The 27,492-nt window shown below is 40.6% G+C and overlaps 1 protein-coding gene across 7 annotated transcripts in view; it reads right to left on the bottom strand.

Moving 5' to 3' along the window:
- The window catches only part of LOC140741057 (protein TANC2-like), a 712,173-nt gene that overhangs the window by 42,061 nt on the left and 642,620 nt on the right, over positions 1-27,492 (bottom strand). For all 7 annotated transcript variants that reach the window (XM_073070734.1, XM_073070733.1, XM_073070735.1 and 4 more), the window contains 4 exons: positions 24,599-24,692; positions 10,262-10,395; positions 7,148-7,271; positions 5,704-5,879 (listed from right to left, as the gene is read on the bottom strand). In XM_073070734.1, coding sequence (XP_072926835.1) covers positions 5,704-5,879; positions 7,148-7,271; positions 10,262-10,395; positions 24,599-24,692 — 528 coding nt within the window. The remainder of the gene's footprint in view (positions 1-5,703; positions 5,880-7,147; positions 7,272-10,261; positions 10,396-24,598; positions 24,693-27,492) is intronic.

The following is a 27,492-nucleotide window of genomic DNA, read 5'->3' as shown; positions in this document are numbered from 1 at the left end:
TGCACTTCAGTAGAAGGCATAAGCATAGGCTATTTTCTAAGCAGGGAGAAAATTCAAAAATCAGAGGTACAAAGGGACTTGGGAGTTCTCATGCATGATTCCCTAAAGGATAACTTGCAGTTTGAGTCCGTTGTAAGGAAATCAAATGCAAAGTTAGCATTCATTTTGAGAGGACTAGAATATGAAAGCAAGGAGGTACTGTTGAGCTTTATAAGGCATTGTTCAGACTGCTCCAAGTATTGTGAGCAGTCTTGGGCCCTTCATTTAAGAAAAGATGAGCTGGCATTCGAGAGGGTCCAGAGGAGGTTCACGAGAAGGAGTGTTTGATGGCTCTGGGTCTGTACTCACTGGAGTTTAGAAGAATGTGGGAGGATTTCATTGAAACCTATCAATTATTGAAAGGCCTAGACGGATTAGTTGTGGAGAAGACATTTCCTATCGTGGTCTTATTGTCTAGGACCAGCGGGCACAACCTCAGAATGGAAGGACGTCCATTTTGAATAAAGATGAGGAGGGATTTCTTTAGCCAGAGGGTGGTGAATCTGTGGAATTTGTTGCTACAGATGGCTGTGGAGGCCAAGTCACCGGATATATTTAAAGTGGAGGTTGATAGATTCTTGATTACTAAGGGTGTCAAAGATTATGGGGAGAAGACAGGAAAATAGGTTTGAGAGGGGTAATAAATCAGCCATGATGGAATGGCAGAGCAGACTTGTTGGGCCAAATGGCCTAATTCTCTCTCCCATGTCTTATGGTCTAAAACAGTGAGAATCAGTTTGGGGTAAGGGGTAAGCAATTCAAGGAATTTGAGAAGGAACTTTATTTACTTAGAGGACAGTTGGAATCTGGATGCACAGTTTGAGTTGGTGGTGGAGGTAGGTTCTCTCATAACATTTAAGTAGTACTTAGACAAGCACTTAAATCACAAAATAGAGTGGGCTACAGATTAAGTGCTACTAAACGAGATGGTGACTTGAGAGCTGACATGAATACAGTGGGACAAAGGGCCTGCTTCTGTGCTATATTGCTCCATAAATTGGTATTTTTCATAATTTTGCTATAGAACACAGAACAGTACAGGACAGGAACAGGTCCTTTGGATCATGATGTTGTTCTGAACTAATTAAGCTAATGATGTCTAATTACACTAACCATTCTGTCTGCACATGGTCCATATCCCTTCATTTTCTACATATATTTGTGCCTGTTCAAAGAGCCTCTGAAATGCCACTATTGTATCTGCCTCTAGCACCAGCCCTGGCAGAGCAATCCAGACATCCATCAATTCCTGTGTAAAAAACATCTGCAGCACATATCCTTTGAAACTTTCTCCCTCTCACTTTAAATGCATGCCCTCTAGTATTAGACATTTCACCTATTTCTATCTATGCCTTTCATAATCTTATAAACTTCTGTCATATCTCTCCTCAGCCTCTGCCGTTTCAGAGAAAACAACTCAAGTTTGTCCAACCTCTCAGTTTAGCACCTGCCCTCTAATCCAGGCAGCACCCTGGTAAACCTCTTCAGCACCCTCTCCAAAGCCTTTCTATGAGCAACCAGAGCTGAATGCAAAATGCCTGATGCAGCCTAACCAGTTTTATAAAGCTGCAACATAACTTCCTGACTCTTGAATTCAGTTCCTCAACTGATAAAGGCAAGCATACCATATGCATCCTTCAGCACCCTATCAATTTCTGAAGCCACTTTCAGGGAGCTACAGCCTTGCACCCCAAGATCTATCTGGATATAAATGCTGTTAAGGGTCCTAGCATGCGTAATTTTTTTCTTGTAATGCATAGGTATGAATACAAAACCACTTTAGCAAAGCCTTTGAAAAGGTCCCTCTTTGTAGGATGGTCCGAAAGACTAAATGATATGGGATCCAGGGAGAGCTAGCCAATTGAATACAAAATTGGTTCAGTGCTAGGACACAGAGGATGGTAGTGGAGGGTTGCTTTTCCAGATTGGGGGCCTGTGAGCAGTGGTGTGCCACAGAGATCCATGCCAGGTCGCCTCTTAGTTTGTCATCTATATTAGCAAGTTAGATGAGAATGTAGGTGCTGTGGTTATTAAGTTTGTGGATGACACCAAAATTGGTGGTATGGTGGACAATGAGGAAGGTTATTTAAGATTACAGCAGGATTTAGAACTTGGAAAGTGGGCCAAGGAATGGCAAATGGAATTCAACTCGAACAAGTGAAAAGTGTTGCATTTTTAAAAGTTAACCAGGGCAAGACTTGCATGGTAAATGGCTGGGCCTTGGAGAGCATTGTAGAACAGAGAGACCGCGGAGTACAAGTACAGTGGATTCCAGTTAAGTGGGCCATTGCTTAATTGGGATAGCCACTTATTTGGGACAACTCTTAAAGAACAAAAAACTCATTAAGAAAATAGCTAGGATTCCCTTCATTGATTTGGGATGCTATGCTGCTTAATTGGGGCAGGAGACTGTTGCCGATCAGTTTCTAACTAGTGTCAGTTGCGTGTACTTGCATGGCTCTTAGACACTACACCGTGCTTAGAGTGAGCAGTCTTTAAACAGCGTCAGTTGCATGTTTATGTTCAAAAAGCAGCGATTTTGTCACTGATATTTGGCAAGAAATAAGCAGTAAGACAATTCAGAACTGTTTTGCTCACTGTGGTTTCAAGCATTCAGGCTTGGAGATGCAAGAAACGGGTGGGAGTGAAAATGATGTCACTACTTCAGCAAGTCAGGAACTACGAAGATTTTGAAGATATCGGCAATCACCTTGAATGTTACAATGAAAACGAAGATTTATGCAACAGTTTCTATCTAGCATCAGTCGCGTGCACCTAAGTCGCCGTTAGACAATACAGCGTGCTTAGAGCAAACAGTTTTTAAATAGCATCAGTTGCGTGTGCTTGTGTTACATTATTCGTTTGGGCCAACAGACACCAAATTGAAAAGCAGTGATTTTTGATACTATTTCCTGCAGGAAGGCAATGAAGGCAGTCCACTATCTGCACTAGGTGCCTGTGCTGATTTTGTTCATTTACAGTCAATAAAAAAAACTTGGCAGCATACACTGGATGAATTCCTCAGTCGATAACTATTAGGAACTAATACACAGTATTATAGCACTGTAGTTATATTGGTTGGGGTTGCGGGAGATACGTCTCTATTAAAGGAGGTGTAAAGCACTCCTTGCCTCCGCTAGCCTGCAGCCCACCCTTGGGGAAGGTGTAGCACCTGCTTAGCCCCCGATCAGGGTCACATGAAGCCATGGGAGCAGGTGGTGGATGGTTGTATGAGCAGTTGGTGCATTTCACAAGTCCTGGTTATGAGACCACTAATGCCAGGCAGACAATATCTGAAGAGGATTGACAATGGCTAGGGTCACCCGCTTTGTAAAGACATTGTCAAGAAGAAGGCAATGGCAAACCACTTCTGTAGAAAAATTTGCCAAGAACTATCATGGTCAAGACCATGATCGCCCATGTCATACGACACGGCACATAGTGGTGATGAGTAATATTGGTAGAGTTCTAATTTATTATGTATTTCATTTAAATACATAATTTGTTACTCCGTTAAACAGTAGTTTGTCTTTCTTAAAAATTATTTTCATGAAACTTTGGCTAATTGGGACAGCTGCTTAATTGGGCCAAAACATACTGGTGCCAATGTGTCCCAATTAACAGGAATCCACTGTATATACGTCCCTGAAAGTGGCAACACAGGTTAGACAGGGTGATGAAGAAGACATATGGCATACTTGCCTTTATCAGTCAGGGCATTCAGTATAAGAGTTGGGACTTCATGTGATAGCTGTACAAGATGTTAATGAGACCAAATTTGGGGTATTGTGTGCAGTTCTGGTCATCTAATCATAGGAAGGATGCCATTAATGCCATTAATGGTGGAAATGGTGCAGAAAAGATTCACAAGGATGCTGCCAGCCATGGATGGCTTGAATCATAAAGAGAGACTGGACTGACTTGAGCTGTTTTCTCTCGAGTAAGAGGCTGAGGTGTGACCTTCTAGAGGTTTATAAGATCATAGAAGGCACAGATAAGGTGAATGGTCACAGTCTTTTTTCCTTGGGTTGGGTTGGCAAATCTAAAACTTAAGGTGAGGGGAGAAGTTTACCAGGGACCTGAGGGGCAACTTTTTTTACACAGCCGGTGGTGGATATATGGAATGAGCTGCCAGAGGAAGTGGTAAAGATGGGTACAACTACAACATTTAAAAGACATTTAGACATGGACATGGATATGAAAGCCTTAGAGGTATTTGGGCTAAATGCAGGCAAATTGGACTAGCTCAGGTAAACACATTGGTCAGCATGGATGAGATGGGCCATGGAGCCTGTTTATGTGCTGTATAACTATGCCTCTAAAATCAAAAGGGATTAAAAGGAATTAAAAGTAGAATAAAATCTCAACAACAAAACAGGAGGAAGAGTGAGCGACATAACTCAACCACATTCCAAATGTCTATAAGATCAGCAAGTTGTCAGGATGACAGTATCCGACCCAGTGACTAATTCATTGAATATTAGTTTTCTGAGTATTTTGGTTCTGTATCAGCAATTCAGAAAGAGAATCTGAGTATCATTCAAGTTAGCACTGTATATTGAATAAAACGACATTAAGAATAGATTTATTTCATCATTATCTTGCCATTAATCTGTTTATAACCATATTAAATGTCTCTTAAATTGCCAGTGTGCCTGTGATGCTGCTGCAAGTAAGTTTTCATTGCCCCTGTGCATACGTGTACTTATGCATGTGACCATAAACTTGACATTGATTTTGATGCCAGACAAATCAGAAAGAACAGTTTAAGCTTAAAATATACAGTAATCATAAAGCAGATCTCCTCTCTTGCTACCAGCAGTAATCTTGGGACCTACCTGGGTATTCTGACAAAAATCCAGTATTGCAGTGCTGTCAGTGTGACCTTCTGTAGGTTTCCCAGCTACCAGGCTGCTGAGCCTGCACAGGGCAAGCATAGCAGTCTCCTTTCAATTGAATAGAAGAAATTGTCTGCTAGGGGCAAGATAAGTAGCTTTCTTTTATTCACGTTAATTAGCTCAATGTTTTAAAAGACTCTTTAGTATGTTGCAAATATTTTTCTTTAAAAATTGCCTCGTGTCAAAAGATGCCAACAGTGATTCAATGAGCTCTATGAGCAGCTCCCACAATTTTTTGAATATGGGGAAGATGAAGGGAGAGACTCACAGATTGGCAAAATGTTTCTGAGAATATAGCTGTGACCGTCAATGTGCTATGTTCCTGGATTAAACTGTGTGGCACAAGGGTGGATGTGTTTTTGGGATAACTAAAGACCTGCCCTCCCATTTTCATACCAATCAAGGAATTGGTTAAAGGTATTTACTTTCATGACTCAGGATACAGCTAATCCTTGTAAGGATGCACAAAAATACTGCCATATCCAAATCTAATTAAGGTCTTTTTATCTGGTCAAACAATGTATTAAGCTTTTATATTCTGACCTATCTGTCATTTAAAAAGATTATTTGAGTTTGAAATCTGAGAAAAACAAACTAACAATGCACCTTATGAAGCAACCCACCCAGGCTGAGAGTTTCCATATCCCAATCTTTGATTCTGGTACAGCTGTATGAAGTGAGAATGCAAAGTGATATTCTAGGACACCGAAAGATAAACTACACTGAGCATTCGTCTCAATGGAGTGTTAAAATATGAGATACTTACAACATCTGCATCACCATAAAATGCTGCAAGATCCAGAGGTGTCCGTCCATTTTTATCTGCATGATCAGTTGCAGCACCCCTTTCTACTAAAGACTGAACTACAGGCAGGTGACCCTTCAGACATGCCCAGCTGAGGGCAGTCAATCCCTCCTTATCCATTAGTGAAAGTGCTGCTCCTGTAGAACAGAGAATGTGCAATGGCTACATAGATATCATCTGGCAATAAATTCAGTAATGTTTAAGACAACAGGAAATAAAAAAAACATTGATCATCTTGGTCTTACTTGGTTTGATAGAATCATATGTGGCAGTAACAGAACAAACGCCTTTGCAGTAAATAAAAATGTGAATTGCCTCCTGGTGTTGGTAGCATACATAAACTAAAGACTTAGAGGCAATGATTTTCTTCAATATCATTCTATGAAATACACATAGAACACAGATGTCTTGTAATCAGTTACAAAAGTTGAACAATGTGCATCTAGTAACCTATCATCAGCATGGTAGTGTAGCGGTTAGCACCAAGTTTTACAGTATCAGTAATCAGTGATCAGGGTTCAATTCCTGCTGTTGTCTGCAAGGAGTTTGTACATTCTCCCCATGACCATGTGGATTCTGTCTGGGTGCTCCGGTTTCCTTCCACATTCCAAAGATGCACTGGTTAGGGTTCAGGTTAGTAAGCTATGGGCATGCTACATTGATGCGGGATGTATTGCAACATTTGTGGGCTGCCCCCCAGCATGTCCTCAGCCTGTGTTGATTGTTGACACAAAACAGCACATTTTGCTGTATGTTTTGATGTTTCAATGTATATGTAACAAATAAAGCTAATCTTTCATCAGAAGGTAAGTGATACTCCATCCCATTATTACCTAGTACCTTCAATGCTAACGTTTTAATATAATGTACACTTACATTTATTACTATGGCACTTTTAAGCTCACTATGTTAATGTAAAAGCACTATTTCCCATGAGTCTTTATGGAATGGAGATCATAAAATATTGAGTTGTTGCTAAGTGTGACATGCTGAGTCAATATAATTTTGAGATCAAAGGTATTCTCTTGGACAAGAACGCCACAGATATGGAGATATGAAGAAAAGGTGGATGGATGGAATGGCGTAGAGGAATGAAGAGAATGGAGATCAGCCATGATCTCAGAAACACCACTATCTACTTCAATGCCTGAGTTTACAAATGCAGAACGATCTTACGTGAACAGAAATTAACATGGTCTGGGACAAAATACATCAGTGGGACAGGAAGTAGTGCGATGCACTTCCCATTTCTTCTGCTAATTTGATTCCATCTAATTTGGAGCAAAAACTATTTTTATACAAATTAGCATTTATGATTAATATATTTTCACAGAACACTACCATTTTTGAAATGAGAGAATAAATATATGAATGGTGTTCTCAACAATCTCTCTTCAAAACTAACCTTGAGAAAGCAAGAATTCCACCGTGTCTAGGTGCCCCTCTGATGCCGCCATCATTAGAGGGGTTCTACCCTGCTTATCTGCCATATTTGAATCCGCACCATGAGTTAGCAGCAAATCCACTATCTGAAAACATAAACAATATTGAACTAATTCAAAGCAGCTTGTAATTTTATGAAAATTTAATAATAGATATTCTCATGAAGCAGCAAAACACACAAAGCACCAACTTCTGCTCATTGAGCACCTTATTTAGCAAAAATCATCTTAAGAGGTTTCACAGCTTTTCACACAAAATCTAATGCTGGGCCATTTAAGGAAACACTAGGCAAAAGACCAAAATTTGGTCAAAAGAAGGAGGTTTAAAAAAGCATACTAAAGAAGAAAAGAGGAAAAGAAGGGTGGAGAAGTTTAGAAAAGGAAGTATAGCTCTTAGCATTTTTGGCAGCTGAAGACACAATTAAAATCAAGGATGACCAAAGGCCAGAAAAAGAGGATTGGAAATATCTGAGAGAGTTATAAGGTTGGAGGAGATCACAGAGGTAGGGTAGCTAAAACTATGAAGGGAATTGATGCATTGTTTAATTAGGATCCAGCATTTACAAAATAATTTATTTTCCTGGGCATCACTGTATTTATTGGCCATCTCAAATTGCTCTTGAGAAGATAGCCTGAGTCACCCTCTTGATCCGCTCTTTGGTGAAAAGTAATGGCATGGTACTACTGGTAGGGAATTGCAGGATTTGGAGCAAGTGAAAGAATGGCAATACACTTCCAACTTCTGCAACTTGAATGACAATAAGCAGATATTATTGCACACCTTCTGACCCTGTTTTTCTTGGTTGGGATTGCAGGTTTGAGAAGTGCTGAAAATGTAGGCTGAAGGGCATTTTTATGGTACACACCACAGCTACTCTGTACGAATGATGTTGGAAGGAATGTTAGGTAGTTGATGGAGTGGTAATCACGCAGGCTGCTTTGTCTTGGATGGTGCTCAGTTTCTTCTTATCCAGGTAAGCAGGGAGTACTTAATCACACTTTGCAGATGATGGAAAGTTTCAAGGATATCAGGAGGTGAGTGACTTATTACAGGATACTCAACCTCTGATCTGCTCTTGTAGCCATGGCAACTATGTGGCGAGTCTGGTTGAACTTCGCTGGCAACCACCCGGATGTTAATGATGAAGGATTTGGAAGTAGTAATTCTTCTGAAGGTCAAAGAAAACTGGTTAGATTTTCTTTTGTTGGAGATGGTCACTGTCTGACATTTTGGAGAAACAAATGTTATGTGGTACTTATCAGCTCATGGCTTAATATTACCCGAACCTTGCTGACAGTTTTGAATAGATTTGAACATTATGAAATCATCAGCTAACAACCCCTCTTCTGACTTCTTGACCTCCTAAAGTAAGGCAGATCATTAATGAAGATAAAGATGATTGGAGTCAGGGTGAGGAACATCTTCTGCAATGCTCTGGGCTGGGATGAATATGTCCAAGAGACATAATCATCAGCTTTAGTCAAAGTATGACACTGGAATTTTTCCGCTTTGTTGCTTCCTGATGCCACACTTAGTCAATTGCCACTTTGATGTCACAGGCAGTAACTCTTACTTCCCCTCTAGAATGTTGCTCTTTGAGCTATAATTAGACCTGGAGGACAAGTTGTCCTGCTGAAACCTAAACCTGGCAGTAATGAATACCTTATTGGTGAATAAGTCTCAGTTCCACCTCACTGTGGATAACAACTTCCATTGGTGATTGACAGCGGTTAACCAGGTTGGATTTGTCCTGGTTTTTCTGTGAACATAACATAGCTTGACAAATTTCCATATTGACAGACAGATGCAATGTTTGTAATTGTAATGAAACAGCTTGGCTAGAAGCACAGTTAGTTCTGGAGTATAAGATTTTAATATTAAAGCCAGGATATTCTCTGGTTCAGATGATTAAATCAAATTGGCTGGAGACCAACTTCAATGATAGTAGTCTCAGGGAGTTATTGGAATAGGTCCTTAATCTAGCACTTTCATCTGAACATGGATGTGAATGTTTCAATCTTTCGTTTAGCACACTCTTGCTGGGCCAAGCCAACATCAAGAAAAGGAATATTCTTGGAGTCCTTGACTGGGTTTTATCAGTTTAATTGACAAATAGTTTTGCATTCATTGAAGTACCAGGCAACAACCTTCTCCAGCAAGACACTGTCAACTGCATTATCCTAGCAGGTCAGAAACCGGATATCCTGCTAAAATGACAACCCTTCTGCCCCAAAGCCTTTGCCCCATTGACAAGATATACCAGGAGCCTTCAAGAATACTTCCAACTAACCTGAATAAACACCGTTTAAGAAGCTAAACACCAGGACAAAGCTAACCATTTGATTGCCACTCCATTCACCTAACTAAATATTTGATCTTTCCTCCAACACTCCACTATGTTGCAGTATGCTCCATCCATAAAATGTACTTGAACTACTTGCCTCAGCTATCGATTGCACTTCCCAAACCTGCAAAATCTATCAAAAAAGAAGACAAGGAGACAAGAAGCATAGGAATATAACTATCTGTAGATTCTCCTCCAAGTTACACACCACCTGAACCTGGAAATATATTGCCATTTCATCCATCACTGCTGGGTATTGGAACAGGTACTCCTCCCCAAAAAGCATGGTGGGAGTACCATACCAGAGGTCTCCAGCAGTTTAGGGCAGTGACTTGTCACCACCTATTCAAGAGCAATTAGGAATGGGCAATACATGCAGATTAGAGCTAAATAAGAACTGAATAAATGCATTACGTTGGATTGGATTGGATATCAAAATAAAATCTTGGCTTCTGCTTAGTTGTGGCCAGGCTAGGCTTGGGTCAAAATTTAACTTTATATTTGAGCAGACCATTAATGTAGATGAAAAATCAGAAGAGTCCTGGACTGTACACATGGGAGCACAGAGGAAAATAATGCAAATATGGGATGATAACCAGTACTGGCGATTCTTTGGTTATAAGCGCACAAAGAGTAGTGCAGGCAGATGCAGTTCCACTAGCTGGATGACATCTTGAGAAATACAAGGGATGGATGGAATACATATGTTACAGCATAACTAAGTCAACTTACCTGCCAGTGTCCTTGTCTCACTGCACTGAAGAGTGGGACAATCCCTCGCCGGTTAGACTGCGACACTGCAGCTCCTTGTTCTAAAAGCAGTCTGCATACTTCAAGCTTTCCTCGTCCGGCTGCAGCAGTCAGTGCTGAGAGCATATAAATGCATGGATTCAGAAGGGTGTGGGAATTTTGAATAGAAAGTTCACTGAATTCAACAAGTCACATCATTCAAATCAGTGTGCTTCAGACTGCTTCCAAAGCACACCACTATTGCCTGTTTCAATGGATAGCTCAATAATTGATTCCTATTTTTAGAAGATGTTTCATCTGGCACCTTGCCTTGTGAAACATGAACCCATTATCAAAGTAAAACAAGGTTTGCTGGGATTAACTTTTTCAATTACCTTCACATTCGCCATTATAGTCACTTTGAAGTAATCTTTTCTCTCTCTAGAGAAATTCAGCCCAATTTACTTAACCATCCTTAATTTAACCTTCCTTTATTCTTGACATACAAACTTCTTTGCTCCTATCAGTACCTTTCCAGCAGAAACTCTTGCCCTTATGTTACCAGAAAGATACACAATATTCTACAGTCTAGCAGCTTATAAAAGTAACAGAAATTATTGAATAGAATAAATCATTGAGGTGATAAACATGTTAGCACCAAATCTGTTCTTGTATTTCAGTTGTCCTCAACATATTGCCTAAAATTCTAAAATATTTTGCAAAATTATCAAGAAATGTAAGTGGTATAACTTGTTCAATGAATTAGAAATGACAGTACATTGGACCTGTTTTCACAAGAGTTTACTATTTATATCGTGTTAAAGGAAAACATTTCAGTGATAATGAATGGGTTAAGGTAAGAAAATAGATAAATAGGACAAACTTTAAAAATTGGCTGTACTCAAAATGGAAAGCAATCAACCTGTGAGTTTGCTAAGGAAGGAAATTGCGAAGTGTCTGTGCATGATTTTCCAATCCTTCTGAGATTACGGGAACAGTGTCATAGGGCTACTAATGTCATACCTCTTGTCCTAAACTGAAAATTGGGAAATAAGCACTGCTGAAGAAAGAAATAATAATAAATCTTTCATGTATTCAGACAGTGGCCATGTTGTACTTCTACATTCTTCTATAGTATTCCAAAGTTTTAAAATTTTTTATTGAGATACAACACGGAGTAGGCTTATCTGGACCTTCGAGCTGTGCCGCTCAGCAATCCCCCGATTTAACCCTAGTCTCATCATGGGACAATTTACAATGCCCAATTAACTTACCAACTGGTGCGTCTTCAGACTGTGGGAGAAAACCGAAGAACTCAGAGAAAACCCACATGGTCACAGGGAGGATGTACAAACTCTTTACAGGCAGGGGTGGGAATTGAATCCAGATCGCTGCTACTGTAAAGCGTTGTGCTAACCACTATGCTACCACGCCCCTGTCATAACAAGTTCAGTCATAAATGCTGGAAAAGCCAGATTTATCATGAGGAAGTCAGCACCTCTTATCTGTTTCACAGGTCTAACATATTCTACAATGCTATAGATGGGTGGGGATAGGGGAATGCAGCATAGAAAGAAATCTTCCCATGACGTAATGAGGATGGGCAAGTGGTGGAAGTGTTAATGGAGGGCTCCTTTGTGAACAGTAACTACAATTCAGTAAACTTTAAGGCAGATTTGGAAAAGGATAAGATTAAGGTCTAAAATTGGGGATGACAGACTTCAATGATGCAGGAAAGCACCTGGCAAAATTAGACTGGGAGTATCTGCAAGAAGGAAAAATAACATCTGATAAGTGGGAAGTGTTTAAAAGTAAAACAGTAAGAGCTCAATATTAGCATGTCTCTGTAAGGACAATAAGCAGATATGGTAAGATTAGGGAGCCTTGATTATCAAAGGAAATTAAAGCATTGTTCACGAAAAAGAAGGAAATGCATATCAGGTATAGGAAATAGTTATCAAGTGAGGCTTTTGAAGTTTTATACAGTAGATATTTTAAAGTAATTAGAAGAGCGAAAGGGACATGATCTGGTCCTGGCTATTAGAATTCAAGAGAGATCCTAAACATTCTATAAACATATGGTGAGAAAAAAAAGAGAGTAGCCTGGGAGAGAGTAGGTACCTTCAGGAACCAAAAGACAAGTATTTACATGGAGCCAAGGGACATGCCCTAAATGAATAGATCACATCAGTATTCACGAGAGAGAAGAATGGGGAGGATGGAGAGTTATGGCAGGTATATGCTAACAGTTTATAATGTGCATATCATGAAAAAAGAAGTGTTAGAGATTTTGGTACACATTAAGATGGACAAATCCCCTTAGCCTGAGGAAATCTATCACAGGGTGTTAAGGACAGTAAGGGAGGAGATTGCAGGAGCTCTGAGGAAGTTTATTGAATCATCTACAAGTGAAATACTGGAAATTCTAATGTTTAATATTGTTTTCATATTCCAGAAGGGCAGTATGGAAAAGCCAGACAACTACAAGCTAATGAGCCTGACATCAGTTAGTTAGGGAAACTACAGGGGGGAAAAAAGTCTTAGACTTTAAAAAAACAGGATTTATGATTACTTTAAAGGCAAGGGCTAATTAAGGAGCATCAGCATGCTTTTGTGCATAGGAAATCCTGCTTCACTGATGTGAATTTGTTGAGGAGGTTACCAAGAAAATTAATGAAAACAAGGTGGTAGATTGGACCATAGACAATAAGACATAGGAGCAGAAAAGGCCATTTGGCCCATTCAGTCTGCTCCTCCATTCAATCACGGCTGATCCTTTTTTCCCTTCCTCAGCCCCACTCCCCGGTTTTCTTCCCATAACCTTTGATGCCGTGTCCAATCAAGAACCTATCAAGCTCTGCCTTAAATACACCCAATGACCTGGACTCCACAGCTGCCTGTGGTAACAAATTCCACAAATTCACCACCCTCTGGCTAAGGAAATTTCTCCACATCTGTATTAAATGGACATTTAAGGCGGCATGGGATCCAAGGGGACATTGCTTTGTGGATCCAGAATTGGCTTGCCCACAGAAGGCAAAGAGTGGTTGTAGACGGGTCATATTCTGCATGGAGGTCAGTGACCAGTGGTATACCTCAGGGATCTGTTCTCCTACTCTTTGTGATTTTTATAAATGACCTGGATGAGGAAGTGGAGGGATGGGTTAGTAAATTTGTTAATGACACAAAGGTTAGGTGTGTTGTGGATAGTGTGGAGGGTGGGGGGGGGGGGGGGGGGCGGGTGAGGTCTGGGCCTGATGTCCCGCTCACCCAGGGAAAGTGCACACGCAAAACATCGCCTCTCCTTTCCAGGTGTAGTGATTGCCGCGTGGTCATTGTCTGGCTTGCTAGGCAGGAGGCCACTGCAAATGGCCTCTACTATGCTACTGCATCCATAGCAACACCTTCTTGTTGGTGCCCCCCAGTTTCCACTGAGCTTGCTACATCATGGTGCGACCGAGTGTCCGGCAGTATAACTGGATGGGTAGTCTGGGTTCGTTAGCCTTGGTTGGCAGCCAGCCTAAGAGAAGGACAACTCTGACACCAAACATGGGCAGGTGGGGCTCGTCAGCCTCGTCAGGCCATCCACTCAGGAGAAGGACACTCCGACATAACTCCTACGACCCGAGGACCTCACTGTCACCGTCCCAGCATGCTAGGCTATGGCAGAAGAATCCCGGGTGTAAAGGGTGAGGCCAGTACCGCGCATATTGCACTCCACCTAAAAAAACCATTGCGCAAGCCAAAGGACACACCCACGTCTACGACCATTCTTTCCCTTACAGCTGCTGCGGCCGGGTCTTTCTGTCCCATATTGCTCTCGTCAGCCACCAGCGAGCCTGCAGCAGACGTGGGCAGACCCCTTCCTAAATCTTTGTTCGCGAAGCCAAACCATAATTGAATGGAGGGCTGTCACAGGTTAAATTGGACATTGATAGGATGTAAAACTGGGCTGAGAAGTGGCAGATGGAGTTCAACCCAGATAAAAGTGAAGTGGTTCATTTTGGTAGGTCAAATATAATGGCAGAATATAGTATTAATGGTAAGACTCTTGGCAGTGTGGAGGATCAGAGTCCATAGGACGCTCAAAGCAGCTGTGCAGGTTGACTCTGTGGTTAAGAAGGCATACGGTGCATTGGCCTTCATCAATCGTGGGATTGAATTTAGGAGCCGAGAGGTAATGTTGCAGCTATATAGGACCCTGGTCAGACCCCACTTGGAGTACTGTGCTCAGTTCTGGTCCCCTCACTACAGGAAGGATGTGGAGACTATAGAAAGGGTGCAGAGGAGATTTGTAAGGATGTTGCCTGGATTGGGGAGCGTGCCTTATGAGAATAGGTTGAGTGAACTTGGCCTTTTCTCCTTGGAGCGGCAGAAGATGAGAGGTGACCTGATAGAGGTGTATAAGATGATGAGAGGCATTGATCTTGTGGATAATCAGAGGCTCTTTCCCAGGGCTGAAATGGCTAGCACAAGAGGGCATAGTTTTAAGACGCTTGGAAGTAGGTACAGAGGAGATGTCAGGGGTAAGTTGTTTTACGCAGAGAGTGGTGAGTGCGTGGAATGGGCTGCCGGTGTTGGTGGTGGAGGCGGAAACGATAGGGTCTTTTAAGAGACTCCTGGATGGCTACATGGAGCTCAGAAAAATAGAGGGCTATGGGTAAAGCCTTGGTAGTTCTAAGGTAGGGACATGTTCGGCACAGCTTTCTGGGCCGAAGAGCCTGTATTGTGCTGTATATTTTCTGTGTTTCTGTGACACTCCTCTATACGAGGCTGTGCCCTCTTGTCCTAGACTCCCCCACCATGGGAAGCATTATTTCCACATCTACTCTGTCTAGGCCTTTCAACATTTGAAAGGTTTCAATGAGATTCCCCCTTCCCTCATTCTTCTAAATTCCAGTGAGTACAGACCCAGAGCCATCAAACATTCCTCGTATGATAACCCTTTCATCCCTGGAATCATTCTTGTGAATCTCCTCTGAACCCTCTCCAATGCCAGCACATCTTTTCTTAAACGAGGAGCCCAAAACTGTTCACAATACTCAAAGTGAGGTGTCACTACTGCCTTATAAAGCTTCAGCATCACATCCCTGCTCCTGTATTCTAGACCTCTTGAAATGAATGCTAACATGGCATTTCCCTTCCTCACCACCGACTCAACCTGCGAGTTAACCTTCAGGGTGTTCTGCACAAGGACTCTCAAACCTCTTTGCATCTCAGATTTTTGGATTTTCTCCTTGTCTAGAAAATAGTCTACACATTTATTTCTACTTCCAAAATGCATGACGATACAAGTTCCAACATTGTATTTCATTTGCGACTTTCTTGCTCATTCTCCAAATCTGTTTAAGGCCTTCTGCAGCCTACTTTTCTCCTCAACGCTACCTGCACTTCCACCAATCTTCATATCATCTGCAAACTTAGCAACAAAGCCATCTATCCCATCATCTAAATCATTTATATACAGCATAAAAAGAAGTGGTCCCAACACCGACCCCTGCGGAACACCACTAGTTGCTGGGAGCCAACCAGAAAAGGATCCTTTTATTCCCGCTCACTGCCTCCTACAAATCAGCCAATGCTCTAACCATGTCAGTATCTTTCCTGTAATACCAGGGGCTTTTAACTTGGTAAGCAGCCTCTTGTGTGGCACCTTGTCAGAGGCCTTCTGAAAGTCCAAATATACAACTTCCACTGCATCCCCTTTATCTATCCTACTTGTAATCTCCTCAAAGAATTCCAACAGGTTCATCAGGCAAGATTTTCCCTGAAGGAAACCATGCTGACTTTGTACTATCTTGTCCTGTGTCACCGAGTATTCCATAACCTCATTCTTAATAACTGATTCCAACTTTTCCCAACCACTGAGGTCAGGCTAACTGGTCTATAATTTCCTTTCTGCTGCCTTCCTCCTTTCTTAAAGAGTGGAGTGACATTTGCAATTTTCCAGTCCTCTGGCACCACACCAGAGTCCAATGATTTTTGAAAGATCATTTCTAATACCTCCACAGTTTCTACCCCTACTTCTTTCAGAACCCTAGGGTGCAGTTCACCAGGTCCGGGTGACTTATGTACCCTTGGGTCTTTCAGCTTTTTGAGCACATTCTCCCTTGTAATAGTAACTGCACTCACTTCTCTTCCCTCACACCCTTCAACATCTGGCACAGTGCTAATGTCTTCCAAAGTGAAGACTAATGCAAAATACTCATTTAGTTCATCTGGAATTTCCTTGTACCCCATTATTATTTCTCCAGCCTCATTTTCTAGTGGTCCTATATCCATTCTCATCTCTCCCTTATGTTTTACATACTTGAAAAAACTTTTAATATCCACTTTGATATTGTTTGCTAGTATGCTTTCATATTTCATCTTTTCCCTCGTAATGACTTTTTTAGTTGTAGGTTTTTAAAAAAACTTCCCAATCCTCTGTCTTCCGGCTAATTTGTGCTTTGTTGTATGCCCACTCTTTTGCTTTTACATTAGCTTTGACTTCCCTTGCCAGCCACAGTTGTACTATTTTGCCACTTGAGTGTTTGTTTATTTTTGGAATACAGGTGGCCCCCATTTTTTTGAATGTTTGCTTTACGACAGCTCACTGTTACGAAAGACCTACATTGTTTTCGCTAACCAAAGAGGATTTTCATTTTTATGTGTTACGAAGGATGAACAACTCTGATGGGCAGAAGGATGCAGAGTGGTCCCTGCCCCCCCCCCTTTTGGAGAATCACAAATCACTACTATTTCGCTGCTGCTACCAAGGAAGTAAGAGAGACAAAGGAAAGCTGCCAGGGCAGTTGTTATTGATAACAGCTCATGAAAGTTAATGAGAGAGAGACACAGCTCAGAGATACACAAGGTGGAACGTCTCCTACTGACAAAAGAGGAGCGGAACCATTGATTACTGCTATTGCCTTTTGGAGAAGGATTGTGTACTTGGTACTGTTCTATTCATTGAAACCCCTCAGGGGGCAACCAGAGTGGGCTGGTTTGATGGGTTACATCATCCCAACCTGATTGACACCTGAGACCCCGTGAGTGGGGATAAAAGTGAGGTCTGGGGTAACACCCCTGAGACGCACCAGGAGAAACGCTAGTGAGCATCAGAAACCCACGAGACAGGGTGTGACATCGAAGACCGAACGAAGGGTCGGTAAATTTTAACTCACAGTGTTTTACAGCGAGGCCGGTGGGGGCTTGTGTGTGTGTCCACCCTTGCCTGGGTGACGAGTCCACCACGGAAGAACGGTCTAGCTAAAGGACGGAGGGGGTCATACGTGAATGGCCACAACAACAACTCATCGACGGATCAAAATCGTAAAGGAAGGTTGGCAAGATAATAGCTGTTACTGCTAACATGTTTTCTCTCTCTCCCTCTCTCTCTCTCTCCAACAATTACAACACAGCGATCAACAACTACCGCAGCCTGCATGAACTGAACTGAACTTTATATTTCCATCTGACAATTCATTATCCCCAAGACAACAATAGAGCTTGTTTCTTATTGATTATTATTATACCTGCACTTTTAGGTTTAGTGTTGCTGACGTATATTATCTGTATTTTGCATTGATATTATTTTTGTATATTTTTACTAATAAATACTGTTGAAAATAGTATCACCAGACTCCAACGGACACTTCTATCTTTGCTGGTAAGACACCAAGTTACGGGATTCGTAACATCTGAAAAAAAGACACCTGCTTTATATGTGTGTTTACCCCGAGAAAGACTACCATGACTGTGAAACCTTGTGCGGGCAATTGTGTGCGAATGCATGTACGTGCCGTTTTTTTTCCAAATCGATTTTGGCTTGCTGTCTTCCCGATTCTGATAAATGAAACTACACCGTACATACAATATTTCTACTTTATATAGGCTATATATTTATCATATCATTCCTGCTTTTACTATATGTTTGTGTTATTTTAGGTTTTATGCATTATTTGGTATGATTTGTTAAGTTATTTTTTTGGGTCTGGGAATGCTCAAAAATTTTCCCCATATAAATTAATGGCAATTGCTTCTTCGCTTTACGACATTTCGGCTTACAAATGGTTTCGTAGGAATGCTCCACCTTCGGATAGCGGAGGAAACCTGTACATCTATCCTGCACCTTCCTCATTTTTCCCAGAAACTCAAGCCATTGCTGCTCTGCTGTCATCCCTGCCACAATCTACTTCCAATTTACTTTAGCCAACTCCTCTCTCATACCACTGTAATTTCCTTTACTCTGCTGAAATACTGCTACATCAGACTTTATTTCTCAATATCACATTTCAAGTTGAACTCAATCATATTGTGATCACTTTTTCCTAAGGGTTCTTTTGCCTTAAGCTCTCTAATCACCTCCAGTTCATGACATAACACCCTGTGCAGTATAGCTAATCCCCTAGTAGGCTCAGCAACAAACAGCTCTAAAAAGCCATCTCATAGGCATTCAACAAGCTTACTCTCTTGAGATCCATTACCAACCTGATTTTCCCAATCGACCTGCATGTTAAAATCTTCCATGACTATCATAACATTGCCTTTTTGACGCACCTTTTCTATTTCCCATTGTAATCTGTGAACGACCTCCCAGCCACTGTTGGGAAGCCTGTATATAACTGCCATCAACATCCTTTTATCCTTGCAGTTTCTTAACTCAACCCACAAGGATTCAACATCTTCCATTCCTATGTTACATCTTTCTACTGATTTGATGCCATTCTTTACCAGTAGAGCCATGCCTCCCCGTCTACCTTCCTATCCCTCCGATATAACGTGTAACCTTGGACATTCAGCTCCCAACCACAACCATCCTTCAGCCAAGATTCGGTCAGTGATGGTCACAACATCATCTCCCAACAATCTGTAAAAGTACAACAAGATCATCCACCTTATTTCTTATACCCTGTGCATTGAGATATAACACTTTGAGTGCTGTATTTGCTACCCTTTTTGATTCTGCATCCCTAATGCACTGATATTCATTCTGCTGGCTGCAACTATGTCTTATCATCTGCTTGCTCTTCCTGACAACCTGAGTGTACGCTGTCTTTGCTTTTTCACCATCTGTCCTATCCGGAGTCCCTTTACTCCAGTTCCTACCCCTCTGTCAAATTAGTTTAAATCCTCCCCAACAGCTCTAACAAACCTGTCCGCGAGAACATTGGTCCCACTCAGGATCAGGTGCAACTCATCACTTTTGTACAGGTCACATCTCCCCCAAAAGAAATCCCAGTGATCCAAGAACCTGAAGCCCTGCTCAGGTTGCTCTGAGCCACACATTATTTTGCCAAATCATCTGTTTCTACCCCTACTGGTGCATGGCATAGGCAGTAATCCAGAAATTACTACCCTGGATCTCCTGCTTCTCAGCTTTCCGCCTAGCTCTCTAAATTCTCTCATCAGGACCTCATTGCTTTTCCTTCCAATGTCATTGGTACCAATATGCACCAAGACATCTGGCTGCTCTCCCTCCCCCTCCAAAATGCTATGGACGCGATCTGAGACGTCCCTGATCCTGGAACCTGGGAGGCAACATACCACTTGAGTATCCTGTTCACATCCACAGAATCTCCCGTCTGTTCCCCTAACTACTGAACTGCCTATCACTTCCACTCCCCTATTCTTCCGCTCTTCCTTCCGCACCACAGACCCATGTTCAACGCCAGTAACCTGGTCTCTGTGGCATTCCGTTGGGTGGTCATCCCTCACAACAGTATACTTATCATTGAGGTGAATGGCCACAGGTGTGCTCTGCACTAACTGCCTATTCACATTTCCATTTCTCCTGACAGTCACCCAGCTATCTGCCTCCTGTAACTTTGGGGTGACTACTTCCCTGTAAGTCTGATCGATTATCTCCTCACTCTCCTGTACAAGCTGAAGGTGCTGCTCCAGATCCCTAACACGATCTTCAAGGAGCTGCAGCTGGATGACCTTCACGTAGATGTAGTTCCCTGGGAGACTCTGGAAACCATTTACTACACTAGTAAGAGAGGGAAAAAAGGGAACCTTAATAGAAGCTTAACCAGAGCCTACGTCTCTTTCAAGCCGAAGCCTCCTTTCAGCCAAAGCCTAACACCCTTACTCTCACCATTGGCCTACTCCCAACAATGGCCCCCCTGCTTGTCCCTTCTATACTTTTAAACAACCGTTGTTGAGATGTAGTTCAGCAAGGCTCTTGATAACATCATGCACAATAGGCTGGTTCAGAAAGTTAGGGCACATGGGATCGAAGATTTTTTAGCAAAATGGATCCATAATTAGCTTGGTGATAGGAGGCAGAAGGTTGCCTTTTCCGACTGAAAGTTTGAAATCAGTGGTGCAGTGTAAGGTTCAGTGTTAGGAACTTTGTTATTTGCCATATTTATAAATGACATTGATGAGTATGCCTGTGGTCTGTAAGTGAGTTGCTGATGCCCCAAAAATTGGTGTAACTGCAGACAACAAGGATGGTGCTAAGGATGCACAAGAATGTATAATAGCTGGAAACTTGATCAAAATAGTGACAGATGACTTTTAATCCAGTGTGAGGTAATCCATTTTGGGTCATTTATGACATAGAGTGAAGGGTGGGCATCTCAGAAACTTAAGATGTAATGAGGGACATCAGGTATGAATTCATAGCTCCCTGAAGTCAGCAACACAGCTGAATAGCGTAATGAAGAAGGAATTTAGCATACTTGCCTTCATAAACAAAGGTACTGAATATGCAAGTTGGGATATAATGTAGCTGTAGCTGTAATGATGTAAGCTTTGGTTTAGGCACACTTGGAATATTCTCTGCAGTTCTGGTAAGGATGTGCAAAGGAGATTCATGAGGATGTTGTTTCAAATGAAGGGTTTAAGTTACAACATGAGGTTGAATAAGCTTGGATTGTTCTCACTGGAGCTTGAGAGACTGAGGTTGACTTTATAAGTAGTTTATAAAATTATAAGGGGCTTAGAGAGGGATAGGAGGTCATGGCTCTTTACCAAAACTAGAGGATATACTGTAGGTTTATGGTGATAAGGAGAATATTAAAAGGAGATCTGAGGGGGAAGTTTTTCCATACAATGTGTGGTGGGAATATGAAACAAGCTGCCAGTGGAGTTAGTTTAGGAGGATAGAATCAGAGCTTTAAAAAAGCATTTGGGCAAATACACAGGTAGGAAAGGAATAGAGGGATATGGCCAAATGTAAGAAAGTGGAAATAGTGCTGATAAGCAACTTGGTGAGCATGGACAAGTCAGACAGAAGAGCCCACTTCCATGCTGTATAACTCCATTTCAGTAAGTAAACATGTAATAATTGTACAAGAGAAAAATTCAAAGGGAAAAGGAAATATAAAATCATTGGAACAAACAATAGAATTGGAAATTTAACTTAATTCAAGTTTAATCAATAATCCAATAGATAAATAATCCAGGCAAAAACACTTTGCACAAAGAGTGATAAGAAGGTGGAACTCAAGATCATGTTGGGGTAAACAGTATATAAGCATTTAAAGGGACATTAGATAAATGCATTAGGAAGGAATATAAAGCTATGCTGAAAAGATGAATGAATGAGGATGCAAGGAAGTTCACATAGCATCTAAATCTTATCACAATCAATCTGTCCACGTAAACTATTGTTGTATATGGTACACATGTCTGTTTTACAATTAATTGATCGATTCAAAAAAATTCCCAAACTGTTCTGTGTTAACAGTGAAGATGTGATCTCATTCCCCAGTATTTCCGAAAAGCCCCTGCAGTTGGAACAAACAAATTGAAGAAGAAAATAAAACAGACATATTTACTGTTGATCACTAATGGCCTCATGTTGGAATGGGGAGAAATGCCTCACATTTTGCCATTGTGCAAGGTGCTACACTTGGTTATTAATTTTCTTAAATTATTTAATTATTTTCAAATTTGCTTGTCTTTCGTCTTTACTAATGGTTAATCTACTTTTTATGTACTGAACCTTATTTTTCAAAATGAAATGAAACTGAAAATACCAAATTGTTTTGGGAATGTAAATTCCACAGTGTTGAGAGAAAAATTGTTGGTGGCGGAACAATTTTTATATAGAAATCAGTTTGACTGTTAGATCAATGACCTTCATTTGGGAGTACTGTGGAGATACCTTGGAAATTACAGGTTTTTTCAGGTTTAAGAAAAGCCATGTATGCAACAAACCATTTGCATTGTAATCTGTCAAAGATAGCAGTAAAGTCAAGAGCAATGGTAGGACCAGAAAGACTCTCAATAGAAGGGTTCCATTATGCAGGTGCAGATTATTAAATTTAAAGTTCAGAAGTTTAAAGAAAGTTTACTGTCAAAGTACATATATGTCACCACATACAACACTGAGATTCATTTTCTTGTGAATATTCTTAATAAACACAATAACCATAATAGAATTAATGAAAGACCCACCAACAGAACAGACAAACAAGCAATGTGCAAAAGACAACAGACTGGGTAAATATAAAAAGAAAGAAATAATAATAAAAATAAATAAATAAGCAATAAATATCGAGAGCATGAGATGAAGAGTCCTTGAAAGTGAGTTGATAGGTTATGGGAACATTTCAATTATGGGGTAAGTGAAGTTGTGTGAAGTTATCCCCTTTGGTTCAAGAGCCTGGTGGTTGAGGAGTAATAATTGTTCCTGAACTTGGTGGTGCGAGTCCTGAGGCCCCTGTACCTTCTTCCCAATGGCAATAGCAAGAAGAGAGCATAACCTGGGTAATGTGGGTCCCTGATGATGGAAAAAATTTAGGAAGTAATTCTAACTGACTAAGTTTCCAGTCGATGTATCCATGCTCAGAAACAGACACAAATCTTCTGCCCTGAGATAACATTTAGCCTGTAGTAAAGCTGCCAATCATGCAGAAATGTACACATTATTTGCTTTGTAACGACTGCAAAGAAGTGATCGCACACTCTAAATACAGTGTAGTGGCCTGGAGCCAATTTTTAAACTTAAAGCATCCAGTTTAAAAGATTCTAAAATAGTTAAACCACTCTGAAGTTACTCATGCTTTGAAACAGATTTCTAATCATATGTGAAATTTTCCAATTCTATAAATCATTCTGGCAGTTGGAAATGAGTGAACACAGTTTCAGTAAACATCCCCCAGGCTCTCATTTTCCCCAATCCTTCTGAGAAATGCTTCCAATTCTGGATTGCTTCAACCAGTATAATTGAAGATTAGTTAAAGCACTTGGGTTAAATTATTGCTTTGCTTTGGTTACGTTGCAACTTAACAGTTTTATAAAAACAACAATCTGGTTATCCTACTGACTTTACCAATGTTTTCTCAGTACAGCAGGTTATTTTTGGTTTCTTGTAGCTTTTGGATTAACTCATTCATGCCAAATAGTTTATTTCTGTTTTGAACTATATAAACTACTTCCTACTGATTACAGTTTGAATAGTCTTTGCCCAGATAATTGCCCTTCCATTGTATTATAATTGCACAAAAAGTAACAGAGTAGAATACGGCTGCAAAATTCAACAATAAAAATGTTTTCATTAGATTCAGTCTTTCTTAATTTTCTATGTTAGGGAAAAATCAATTGTCTGAGCCTCTAATAATTTCTACTTCTTGTTTGCTGTGAATATGCATCATAAAACTTGTAGCCTGTCCAAAATGCCATGGAATATTTTTTGGAACACAAATCAACATAGAGGTCTGAATTCAATTCCTCATTGCAATAGTTTTAAATTTTTAAACTGACAGTGTACATATATTTAATTTATAACACAATTCTAAATTATTTTGAACAATGACTAAGTCAAGTGTTAATTGATTTAATAATATTGCTGATTACTGAATTCAGGTGCAATATCATTAGCAACTCATATTTCCAGCATCAATTCATCATTTGATTTTAAGAGAAGCAATGTAATTTTACTTTATGCACTGTAATCTGATGGAGCCAGTTAGCAGAAGTTAGATAAAAGTATAATGTCTTTGATTTAATCAAATGAATCCGGTTAGACTTGGAGGAGCTGCTGAACATCATGGAGTAAACTGCAGGTAGATACTCTAATAACTAAATTATTGTGAGATATAAATAATATTTTGGTGTTGTCAACTTTAGACTTGTTGGATCAGATGATAGACTAATGACAATTAGTTACCTTTTTCAAACTGCATCCTAATATTAGTATTAATTTTAAGAATGTTCAGAAAAATTCGAAGTGTACATGCATCCCCATTTACAGAGTACAGATCAAAGACAAAATGAAACCCAGTCTCAAGTGCTTTCATCCAATGCTACTGTTAAAATAGGTGGTTGTGAATTCACTGCCAGAGATAGGTTTATTACGTGATCCATGTAGTGAACAGAGCTATGATGTTTGCCTAAAAATACCTGTTTCTCCCCAAAGAGTATCAAAACTGTTAATTTGAGCTCGTTCCACTTCTTCCTCATCCTTTTCTGGCAGATCCAGTAGATATGAGACAATCTGAAATAAATTTTAAAAGAACATTACAAGAATAAGATCAGCAAAGTCATTTGTTCCTGACTTTTATATCATTCAAATTTACCTGTTTGTAATGAGTTTCAGGAAATCTCATAAGATCCTTGACTACAATGCATCATGTGAAGATACATCAAATATATCTTTCATAAGTGAACATTACTGTTTTCGCAGCTCGGGCAGTGGATGGACAGAAAATAACTTTGTGGAGAATAATTAAGACCCGATTTTCAAATTTTTAACCTCTCTCACAAAATTATTAAAGGAGGAGGCCAATTATCCCATTGTGCTTGTGATTGTTAGCTCGCTCTAATGACTACTAGTGGTATCCAATCATTCCTGAACAGAGGAGAGTGAGGGGGCACCTGATAGAGGTGTACAAAATTACTAGAGGCATAGAAATGATAGATGCTAAGAAACTTTTTCCATAGCAGAGATGTCCAAGACCAGAGGACATAGATTAAAGTGAGGAGTAAGCAGTTTAGAGGGAGGTTGCAATCTGAAAAGCACTGCCTGAGAAGGTGGTGGAGGCAGAGAGCTCACAACATTCAGCAACTGGAGAATCACCAAGGCATGGTAGGCTTTGAACCAAGCTTTATATGGATCACTGATGATAAGCAAGAGTCTGATTCTGTCCCGTATGACCTAATGGGGTATTCAATGTGAAAAAAACTCAATATATGAAATTCTCACTTATTCTTATTGAATTTTTTGAAGAGGTTATGAGGAAAGTTGACGGGGGTAAAGCAGTGGATGTTGTCTATATGGACTTCAGTAAGGCCTTTGACAAGGTTCTGCATGGAAGGTTAGTTAGGAAGGTTCAATCGTTAGGTATTAATATTGAAGTAGTAAAATGGATTCAACAGTGGCTGGATGGGAGATGCCAGAGAGTAGTGGTGGATAACTGTTTGTCAGGTTGGAGGCCAGTGACTAGTGGTGTGCCTCAGGGATCTGTACTGGGTCCAATGTTGCTTGTCATATACATTAATGATCTGGATGATGGGGTGGTAAATTGGATTAGTAAGTATGCAGATGATACTAAGGTAGGTGGCATTGTGGATAATGAAGTAGGTTTTCAAAGCTTGCAGAGAGATTTAGGCCAGTTAGAAGAGTGGGCTGAGCGATGGCTGATGGAGTTTAATGCAGATAAGTGTGAGGTGCTACATTTTGGTAGGAATAATCCAAATAGGACATACATGGTAAATGGTAGGGCATTGAAGAATGCAGTAGAACAGAGTGATCTAGGAATAATGGTGCATAGTTCCCTGAAGGTGGAATCTCATGTGGATAGGGTGGTGAAGAAAATTTTTGGTATGCTGGCCTTTATAAATCAGAGCATTGAGTATAGGAGTTGGGATGTAATGTTAAAATTGTACAAGGCATTGGTAAGGCCGAATTTGGTACAGTTTTTGGTACAGTGTACAGTTCTGGTCACCAAATTATAGGAAAGATATCAACAAAATAGAGAGAGTACAGAGAAGATTTACTAGAATGTTACCTGGGTTTCAGCACCTAAGTTACAGGGAAAGGTTGAACAAGTTAGGTCTTTATTCTTTGGAGCGTAGAAGGCTGAGGGGGGACTTGATAGAGGAATTTAAAATTATGAGGGGGATAGATCAAGTTGACGTGGATAGGCTTTTTCCATTGAGAGTAGGGGAGATTCAAACAAGAGGACATGAGTTGAGAGTTAGGGGGCAAAAGTTTAAGGGTAACACGAGGGGGAATTTCTTTACTCAGAGAGTGGTAGCTGTGTGCTATGGGCTTCCAGTAGAAGTGGTAGAGGCAGGTTCGGTATTGTCATTTAAAGTAAAATTTGATTGGTATATGGACAGGAAAGGAATGGAGGGTTATGGGCTGAGTGCAGGCCAGTGGGACTAGGTGAGAGTAAGCGTTCGGCACGGACTAGAAGGGCCGAGGTGGCCTGTTTCCGTGCTGTAGTTGCTATATGGTTATATCTCCAATTATTGTCCATACTAATTGCTCATCTTCATTTAAATACAGTTTTATTATCTCTATGAATCATTTTTGTGGTTACTTTTACATGAGCCATGAAGATTTACTTTCTTTTTTTGATCCTTATGGATATCTTGTAGTGAAGTTGAATTTTAATTGTGATATTAAAATTGGGTGTCATTGTACACCAGTCATTGAAGGTGGACATGCAGGTACAGCAGGCGGCGAAAAAGACGAATGGTATGTTGGCATTCATAGCAAAAGGATTTGAGTACAGGAGCAGGGAGGTTCTACTGCAGTTGTACAAGGCCTTGGTGAGACCGCACTTAGAATATTGTGTGCAGTTTTGGTCCCCTAATCTGAGGAAAGTCATTCTTGCCATAGAGGGAGTACAGAGAAGGTTCACCAGATTGATTCCTGGGATGGCAGGACTTTCATATGAAGAAAGACTGGATCGACTAGGCTTATACTCACTGGAATTTGGAAGATTGAGGGGGGGATCTTATTGAAACGTATAAAATTCTAAAGGGATTGGACAGGCTAGATGCAGGAAGATTGTTTCTGATGTTGAGGAAGTCCAGAACGAGGGGTCACAGTTTAAGGGTAAAAGGGAAGCCTTTTAGGACCGAGATGAGGAAAAACTTCTTCACACAGAGTGGTGAATCTGTGGAATTCTCTGCCACAGGAAACAGTTGAGGCCAGTTCATTGGCTATATTTAAGAGGAAGTTAGATATGGCCCTTGTGGCTAAAGGGATCAGGGGGTATGGAGAGAAAGCAGGTACAGGGTTCTGAGTTGGATGATCAGCCATGATCATACTGAATGGCGGTGTA

Source organism: Hemitrygon akajei, chromosome 18 (assembly GCF_048418815.1).
Source record: "Hemitrygon akajei chromosome 18, sHemAka1.3, whole genome shotgun sequence".
NCBI classification, from domain to species: Eukaryota; Metazoa; Chordata; class Chondrichthyes; order Myliobatiformes; family Dasyatidae; genus Hemitrygon; species Hemitrygon akajei.
The sequence above is the reverse complement of the archived record's forward strand: the minus strand, read 5'-3'. Positions and strand labels throughout refer to the sequence as shown.